The 9267-nt window shown below is 61.0% G+C and overlaps 1 protein-coding gene and 1 long non-coding RNA gene across 2 annotated transcripts; one reads left to right on the top strand and one right to left on the bottom strand.

The window, feature by feature from the left end:
* CEL (carboxyl ester lipase) lies at nt 1-7241 on the top strand (the record flags this gene model as incomplete). The annotated part of the gene is made up of 11 exons (XM_037007818.2): nt 1-196; nt 2195-2345; nt 2431-2553; nt 2732-2929; nt 3407-3537; nt 3699-3806; nt 3896-4013; nt 5044-5230; nt 5384-5587; nt 6413-6610; nt 6905-7241. Coding segments are annotated over exons 1-11 (1818 nt in total), but the record flags the coding sequence as incomplete, so codon positions are not given.
* A 27-nt stretch (nt 7242-7268) lies between these two features.
* On the bottom strand, nt 7269-9267 carry LOC118970442 (uncharacterized). Its single transcript, XR_005058405.2, has 3 exons — nt 8737-9267; nt 8256-8395; nt 7269-7829 (listed from the first exon to the last, which is right to left on the bottom strand). It is a non-coding gene; the product is annotated as an uncharacterized lncRNA (long non-coding RNA).

Here is a 9267-nt window from a genome sequence, read left to right as displayed (position 1 = left end):
CTGGAGGAAGGGGCAGAAGCAGGTGAGGGGGAAAAGGACACTCAGCAGGCAGCTGCCAACCCAGGCAGGCTCCTGGCTGCCCCATAAATAACCGCAGGCCAGAGAGAGGGCCACGCAGAGGCAGGCACACAGCATGGGGCGCCTGGAGCTGGTCTTGAGCCTTACCTGCTTCTTGGCGGCAGCAAGTGCGGCCCAGGTAAGGGAAAGCCCAGCAGAGGGGTGGGGGCTAGGGCAGAGGCCCCTAAACCAGGTCCAGGAACTGGAGGGACAGGACCTAGCCAAGGAAGACAGACAGACAGACAGAGTCACCAGTAGAGAGAGCCAGCCTGAGACAGGGAACCTAACAACAGTCAAAACAGCATGTCTGGGTACCCATTCTGTGTGCTGGGCATTTTCTCATCATATGATGACTAAGGCTGCCAGATAAAACAGTGCCCAGTTAAATCTGATTTCATAGAAAGCATGAATAATTTTTGATGTAAGTATATCCCATGCAATATTTGGGACATACCAACACTAAGAAAAATTCATTGTTTATTTGAAATCCAAATGTAACTGGGCATCCTCAAGCACTTGTGGAGTCTGGCAACCTGACCTATAACACCCCCCTAGCTCCTTCCTCTCACCAGAGATGTAGATGTTGTCCCCTTTACACAGAAGAGGAGATGGGCCCAGAGCAGACAAGCAATTTGGCCAACATCACACAGCCACCAGTGGCTGAACAGAAATCTGGAGCCCAGTCTAGTCCAACCCCAGGGTCTGGCTCCCAACCTAGCCTCCATGGGCCATGAGAGGAGTCAACGCCCACCTGCACAGGAGTGGCAGGTCCCCCTCCAGGGTGGGGGAGTCAGGAGGCCTCCTGGGGTGTCTATAACATCTACCCTCCCTAACAAGGCGGGGTAAGTGCCTCCAGGACAGAAGCCCTGACCACCCGCACACGCTGGAGTAGGGCCCTGGGCCCCCTGCCACCCAGCCCCCCACACGCTGCCGCTCCACCCCTCATCCTGCTCTCTCAGCCCTGCCCTTCACACCCCTGCTACCCCTGGAGGTTCAGGCACGGGTACTGGGCCCCTTCTGCGCCCTGAGAGGAGGATACGCTCTTTCGCCAGGGGAGTCTTTTCTGGGAGCTGAAGGACAGGGTTTCCTCTGTGCTCCTCCAGCAGGCAGTACCACCCCTGCCCACGCTGCCAGGATGGCCAGGGTCCCCGTGCCCTCCCCCCGCCCCTGAGGCCAATCTCATCACACAGAGACACTTCTGAGAGGTGACTTCCTAGTCCCCCAGGCGCTGACCCGGCTGGCCCTCTGCCCCCTCCCAGCAGCCTGGAGGCTGATCAGGAAAAATGCCTGGAGACCTAAAACAAGCTGGCTCACCCTGGGGGGGAGAGGGAGAGGGAGGGAGAGAGAGAGAGAGAGAGAGAGAGAGAGAGAGAGAGAGCGAGCCAGGCCTGCGCCTGCCCAGGGCCCCTGACCCACCCGAGGCACCTGGCAGCTGCTGCTTCTGGCCCCCGCCTCTCTCCACTTGCAGCCCTCCTCATCCCGGTAGCCCAGACCTTCAGGGTGGCTGGGATTCCAGCTGGGCCTGGGGAGTGGGGCTGCCGTGCCCCTGCCCCTCTGGAACCCAGCACAGGGCAGAGCCAGGAGGCCGGGACCCACACGAGCGCCCTGGGCGGGTGGGGGCAGGGGTTTTTCCCAGCAGGGAACCCAGGGACTGTGAGGACTTGGCACTGGGCCACCAGCTCCAGGCCAGCCCAACCCCATGGTCGGGCAGAAAGCGAGGAGAAAGAAGAGTGCCGGGCGCAGGGGGCTCATGGTCGGGCATGAAACATTCAGTGTGCCCAGAGTGTCCACACTGCTGGCGGCTGGATAAGCAGAGAGGGAGGGAGACACTGTCAGTGCCCATCTGACAGATGGGGAAACTGAGGCCCATGGGCCCGAATCCAGACCTCCACCCCACCTCTCCCAGCCTCTGGGAAGACTTCCTGAGTGGGCACACACTGGCTGAAGCAGTTTCCTCTGAGACTGAGGAGGCAGGACCCCAGTGAGCCGCTCCCCCAGCAACGTGGGCAAGTGGCAGGGTCTTGGTCTCAAGAGCACATTGGCCCTCCTGAGGCTGTGTCCGGGAGGCTCTGGGCACCCCAGGGGCTGGCCTGGCGGACTAGCTGAGCCTCCTGAATCTGCCCGCCTCTCACTCCAGCTGGGCGCCGTGTACACGGAGGGCGGCTTCGTGGAAGGTGTCAACAAGAAGCTCGGCCTCTTTGGCGACTATGTCGACATCTTCAAGGGCATCCCCTTCGCTGCCGCCCCCAAGGCCCTGGAGAAACCCCAGCGACACCCTGGCTGGCAAGGTAGGAGCAGGTGGCACTGGCCAGGCCCATGGCCAGGTTGGTCAGGGGCCGCCCTCCTCACACCCACCCCTCTGGCCGCCCACAGGGACCCTGAAGGCCAAGGACTTCAAGAAGCGATGCCTGCAGGCCACTATCACCCAGGATAGCACGTATGGGAAGGAGGACTGCCTGTACCTCAACATCTGGGTGCCCCAGGGCAGGAAGCAAGGTCTGCTCCTCTCCCAATGCCCCCTGCCCCTGGCACTCCGGCTTGCAGGAAGCCCCTCCCGGCCCTGCCCTCGGGTGTGGCCGGGGGTCCAGAGCTGAACTTTCCTGAAATCAGAGGGTGGGGAGGTGGGAAGGAAGTGGGCCTCTGGGGTCACCAAACCTGCTCCGTCCTGCCTCAGTCTCCAGGGACCTGCCCGTCATGATCTGGATCTACGGAGGTGCCTTCCTCATGGGGGCTGGCCACGGGGCCAACTTTCTCAAAAATTATCTGTACGATGGGGAGGAGATTGCTACGCGGGGCAACGTTATTGTGGTCACCTTCAACTACCGTGTCGGCCCCCTGGGCTTCCTCAGCACTGGGGACTCCAACCTGCCAGGTCTGTTGGGAGCTAATGTGTCCAACCCCGCGAGCTCTGAGCCCAGTGGGGATCCCCTCAGTGCCCCTGGGCCCCAGACAACTTCCCAGTCAGCCCCCCGGAAAGGCCCAGAATCTTATTTGCAGAGCCAGAAAGCCAGAGACAGACCATGAGAGGCAGGAGCCCCTTGGCAGCTGTAGCAAAGGAATAGGGCTACCAGCCCACCAGAGACCCAGACAGAGGCCACAGCACAGACAAGAGGACTGTGGGAGGGAGGGATGGAGATGAGCCGCCTGCCTCCTGCCCCACCCCCCACCCTGTAGCAGCCCCCCAGGGAACCCTCCACTTGCCATCCTGGGGCCCGGCCAGGTGTCCAAGCAGCCAAGGACATTCTCATCCCACCCATGTGGCCTGCGCGCCTTGTGTGGACCAAGCCCCTAGCAGCCCCAGCCTGGGCAGAGGGTCCCTGACGGAGCCCCTCCTCCTGCGCACCCCCAGGTAACTATGGCCTTTGGGATCAGCACATGGCCATCGCATGGGTGAAGAGGAACATTGCAGCCTTCGGGGGGGACCCCAACAACATCACAATATTTGGGGAATCAGCCGGAGGCGCCAGCGTCTCTCTACAGGTCTGGGGACCCAAGTGGGGGGGGAGACCTGCCCTCAAGGGTGTGGGAGGGGGCCAAAGGGGACAGGGAGGAGCAGGGCTGGAACTGACATCTGGTGGGTCCTCACCTGAGCTCGAGGTGGGCAGATGGGGCTTTGATGACAGGATCTCTGTGTGTTGCAGACCCTCTCTCCCCAAAACAAAGGCCTCATCCGGCGAGCCATCAGCCAGAGTGGTGTGGCGCTGTGCCCCTGGGCCATCCAGAAGAACCCCCTCTTCTGGGCCAAAAGGGTAAGGAGGAGCTGCAGTGGGCGGGGTCGGGTCCTGGGTGCCACCTGTGCCCAGAGTGCCGACCTCATCTGCCTGCACCCCCACCCCAGATCGCCGAGAAGGTGGGCTGCCCCACAGACGATACTGCCAGGATGGCCGGATGTCTGAAGGTTACCGACCCCCGTGCCGTGACGCTGGCCTATAAGATGCCACTGGCAGGCATGGAGTGTGAGTTGGGGCAGCTGGGTGGAGGCATGGGGGCTCCATGTGGGGGCGGGCTGGGCTTCTGGAGAAGAGGGAAACGCCAGGTCTCAGGCCTGGTTCTGTCACCTGCTTGCTGGCATCCCTAGGCAGCTCACTGCCCCTGCCATCCTGGCAGACCTCAGCGGCCCTGGCTGCAGGTCAAGGAGGAGGGCCATTCTTCCCGCTCATCCTCCACGGGTCAGGACCCCTTTGAGAAACTGATGAGCCCCCACCAGTGCATATATACGCAGTTGTTTGCACATGATTTCAAGGAGATTCATGGACCCCAGGCCAAGAATCTTTGTACTAGGTGATCATTCATTCTTTTTTTCACTCATTCATTCAACAAACACTCAACACTTGCTGCAGCATTTCGCCCTCCTGGCTCTGCATCTCTGTACCCCAGGAAGGCTAGGGGGATGCTCTCAGCAAAGGCCTGAGTGTCTGTGCCATTGACCCAGTGGGCTGGGCCTCCCTCTTGCTCGCAAGACCTCATCATTTGCATCTTGGCCTCATGTGCACTAGCCGGTCACTGCTATAGGCAAGACAAGACGAAACCAAAGCAAACAGCACGGCCCCCAGTGCAAGCCAGCTGTTTCCCTGCGTGCTGAACTGGAGGGAAGATGTGGGCTGGGCCGCCACCTGGCCAGAGCCAGCTCCGCGGTTCTTCCGGGCAAACGACTAGTACACAGCCCCGAGGGGCACCTCTCTCCATTGGCCCACTAGTTACTTCTGGGTCTCCCTTCTTCCTGATTCCGGCCCAGCAAGTAAGGCAGGGAGAGGAGGGGGAGCCCGCCGCTGCGAGAGGGCAGCTGCTAGACCAGGGGCACTCAGCCCGGGCAGTTTTGCCCCCAGGGAGCAGGTGGCAGTCTGGAGACAGTTTTGATTTTCCCAACTGGAGAGGGTCTAGATCCAAGCAGGCAGGTCTCCCCCATGGCCTCGTCGGGGTGGGTCAGCTGCTGCCCCGGAGGCTGAGAGTGATGGGAGTGCGAGACCCTGCTGCCCTGTCATCTAGACCCCATACTGCACTACCTGGGCTTCCTCCCTGTTGTTGACGGAGACTTCATCCCCAACGACCCCGTCACCCTGTATGCCAACACCGCCGACATCGATTACATAGCGGGCACTAACAACATGGATGGCCACATCTTTGCCGGCATTGACATGCCAGCCATCAACAAGGACAAACAGGTCGTCACAGAGTAAGCACGGGTGCAGGGCCCAGGGAGTCCTCAGTGGAGTGGGGCTGTCGGCACCATGTTGGGGTGGCCACCAATGACCTCAGCTGGCTGGGGGTGAGGACACCCTCCTGCTGGCACTGGGTGGAGGGTCCAGTGCTGACACCGTCCCCACAGGGAGGACTTCTACAAGATGGTCAGCGGGCTCACCATTACCAAGGGGATCATGGGCGCCAACACCACCTTTGACATCTACACGGAGCCCTGGGCCCAAGACCCGTCCCAGGAGACCAGGAAGAAGACCGTGGTGGACCTTGAGACTGACATCCTTTTCCTGGTGCCCACAGAGATCGCCCTGGCCCAGCACAGAGCCAACGCCAAGTGAGGACCTGGGCAGGGGAGGCTGCCTGGGGAGACCCACCTGGGAGTATGCCCCTTCCCGCCGAGGCCTCCCCTGCAGTGGCTCACAGTGTCCGGGGGGCCTGGTGCAGCCGTGTGCTCGGGGCCACCCCCGCCTCGTCTGCACTGTCCGCTTTGCCCTGCGAGACTTTAGAGGCCCCTCCTCACCTCCCCACCTCTCCTTTTATGGAGAGGTCTTTGTAAAGCCCCCCTGTGACCCTCTGCCCTACTGAGGAGAGCTTGGCCCTACCTTCCACACCCTGATCTGTGTTAGAGAAAACACCGCATGAGTCTCCGTCGCGGGTATCAACTTTGCCAACTTTCAAAATAACTTAAGCCTGTGGCTACATTAAAAACCTCCATATAATCATATTTAAAAAGGAGGAAGATCAAATCATGTCTAAGTCCAGGATGAAAGCTTTGCAGCTGCTAAGCCCTATGTTTAGCTGTGAGCTTCCTGCCGTTCAGAGCAGAAAGAGAGACATCCCAGGGCGTATACCTGGTCCCGTCACATTAAGAACACAGATTCACTTGCAGAGAAAAAAAGCAATCTTTCTTGAGACTGAATTATGGGAGGAAGGTGACTCAATATATTCTGTGGAGGTGAAATATCAATACAGTAGAAATCACAGAACCACGAAACCATGAATGTGGCCCACAGATTTCCATCCCCTGGTGTCAGGCTCCGTTTCTTCATGAGTCTCATGGGGATTCCCAGGCCTTCCCCGGCCCCTGGTGGGCCCATCTCTGGGCCGGGTGGCTCCAGGCGGGCAACCTGCCAGCCCGGGTGGTCTCTCCCCTCCCCAGGAGTGCCAAGACCTACACCTACCTGTTCTCCCAACCCTCGCGGATGCCCATCTACCCCAAGTGGGTGGGTGCGGACCACGCAGATGAAATTCAGTACGTCTTTGGGAAGCCTTTTGCCACCCCCCTGGGCTACCGGCTCCAGGACAGGACTGTCTCCAAGGCCATGATCGCCTACTGGACCAACTTCGCCAGGACTGGGTAAGGCAGGGGAGGGACGAAGCCAGGTCCTCCTGCCACCGGAGCCTGCAGGCCCGTTCCCCACACCCAGCCTCCCGGAGCCTTGGCTCCCCTTCTGCATGTGGGGACAGAGCTACTGGCTGGGCCCCAGGATGCGCACTTCCTGGGGCTCCACATATCCTAGGACACAGGGCAGTACCCTGATGGTTCTGGTCAGTGCAGAGGGCAGGGCACTGCCAGGCAAGCCAGGACTGAGCTGGGCCAGGGACATGGGTCTCCAGCCTCCCATGAACCCGCCCTTTCCTCACTCTGCAGAGACCCCAACATGGGCCACTCGGCTGTGCCCACACACTGGGATCCCTATACCACGGAAAGCGGCAACTATCTGGAGATCAACAAGAAGATGGACGGCAACTCCATGAAGCAGAACTTGAGGACCAACTATCTGCGCTACTGGACGCTGACCTACCAGGCACTGCCAACGGTGGCTGGGGAGGGGGCTGCCCCCACGCCCCCCGCCCAGGACCCCGAGGCCGCCCCCGCACCCCCAGCCGAGGACCCCGAGGCCGCCCCCGCGCCCCCGGCCCAGGACCCCGAGGCCGCCCCCGCGCCCCCGGCCGAGGACTCCGAGGCCGCCCCCGCGCCCCCCGCCGCGGACCCCGAGGCCGCCCCCGCACCCCCCGCCCAGGACCCCGAGGCCGCCCCCGTGCCCCCCACCGAGGACTCTGCAGCTGCCCCCTCGCCCCAGGCCCAGGACCCTGAATCTCTCCCGGCACCCCCCACAGAGAACCCTGAGGGGGCTCAGATGCCCGCAGTAATTGGCTTCTAATGTCCATGGCCCCAAGAGGCCACAGGCTGAGCACCACTCGCCCTCCGGAATAAAGCCTAATCTCTCTCTGTCTAGTGTCTTTTCTTTGCTCCCAGCTGAGGAAGGAGGGCCCTCAGCTCCATCACAGCCCCAGGCACGGGGCTCAGCATGTCTCCACAGGGCCCCTTCAGTGCTCAAGCTCCAGGAGGCGGACAGAACCATCCTCACTTTAGAGAGGAGGAAACAGGGTTCACGAAGTGGAGGGCACCTGGGCGGGGCTCAGGTGCAGCTCCCTGCACCAGGCTGCCGGCTGGGAGGGCTGGGCTCCACCCGAGGCAGGGCTGGGCTCTGCACGTGGACCAGTGGAGCCCAGCCACACCCAAGTTCTCTTGAGTGCAGGAGTGACATCTGTGTTGTGACCAGGGAACCGGCCTGGGAAGAGAAACAGGTTCTGCTTCCAGCTGCTCCAAGTCCAAGAGAGAATAAAGCATTACAGTGGAAGGTCAGGGACAAAGGGCCAAGGGGACTGGGCATTGGGTGCCCTGCCAGACAGGGGCCCCTGGGCAGCACCTGATGGCTCTGGCAGAGTTGGGGGCGGGAGGCAGAGGTCAGAGGCAGGGCCATTCCCGCTTCTGGGAGTCTGGGCCTGGGCACAGTGCCAAGAGCTTAACCAGCCTGGCCTCACTGCTGCTGCATAAGGTGGGCACTGTGAACACCCCCATTTTAGACGATTGTAGACATTTACAGGGAAACAGGCCTTGAAAGGGGTTCATGTGCCCCAGGTCATCAGAGCAAGGATTCAAATTCAGAGACTCCAAAGCCAGAGGTTAGAACAAAGTTGGGGGGCTTCTTGCCTACCCTTGGCCCTTCTTCAGTCACACGTGGTGGTGGTAAGGGCTTGGAGGAGAGAAGATTCTGGAGTCCTGAGCAGCAGTCCTGCTGCATGTGGGGGGGAAGCAGCAGCACCAGGGAGAAGCCAGCCACTCTCTGTCCCTTTCCTGCCAGAGGAAGACAGGCCTGGAAAGTCAAGTGCTGCGGCTCCGCACAGCGCAGCTGAGCCGGGGCAGACCCATCCACCGGGGAGCAGGGGCACCGGGCTGGCCTGCGATGCTGTGGCTGCCCGGGCTTCACAGCTGGGTCAAGCACTCCCAGGTGTGACGAGGGGATTGCCTGCCAAAGACTGAGGGGAACAGACCCCTTCTGTGCAGGCCTCTACTGGTGACTGTCCCTGCTCTTGGCCAATGGGAGCCCAAAAATATGAGGACTCAGAGTCGCCCCACAATGCATCTGGCTCTTGCCTTTACAGGCCGTACCCAGGGGGTAAAGCTGAAACACTCACCGAACCACAGCTGGAGGCCATCAGGGTCCTGGGGGCGCCTGGCCGGGCCAGGTGTCAAGCATTTAGCTCCCATCGTGGTGAAGCCCAGGGGTGCTTAGGGGAGCTCAGGGCAGCATCTGTTCGGCGCCCTTCAGTATCCATTGGTAAGGCTTTTTAAACCCACAGGAAAGGTTTAGACCACCACCACGGCCTAACATAATCAAAGCACAGGCTTGGAGGAAGAACGCAGTGTCCCAGGGCCTTGAAGCTCGAAGGGCTGTAGCTCAGCTACCCAGGACGGCAAGTCGGTACCAACGACCGAGTCTGTAAAGTGGTGACTGTCCGAGCTGATGAGCCTCAGAACCACACAGGCTGGGATTCATCTTGGCCAGAGGGAGAGGGTGGGGGTCTCTCACTGACCGGAATTAGCATTCTTATCCTGGCAAATCAGCCCTCACCCAGATGCATCAGAGCCCGGCCCAGATGAGTGGCCACGCATGCCTGTGTAGAGAAGATGGGAGTTCCTGTAGTGGGGATCCTCACCTGGCCCTG

The sequence above is a fragment of the Manis javanica genome, chromosome 2, assembly GCF_040802235.1.
Source record: "Manis javanica isolate MJ-LG chromosome 2, MJ_LKY, whole genome shotgun sequence".
In the NCBI taxonomy this organism is placed as follows: Eukaryota; Metazoa; Chordata; class Mammalia; order Pholidota; family Manidae; genus Manis; species Manis javanica.
Note: the sequence above shows the minus strand (reverse complement) of the source record. Positions and strands in the feature narration are given on the sequence as shown.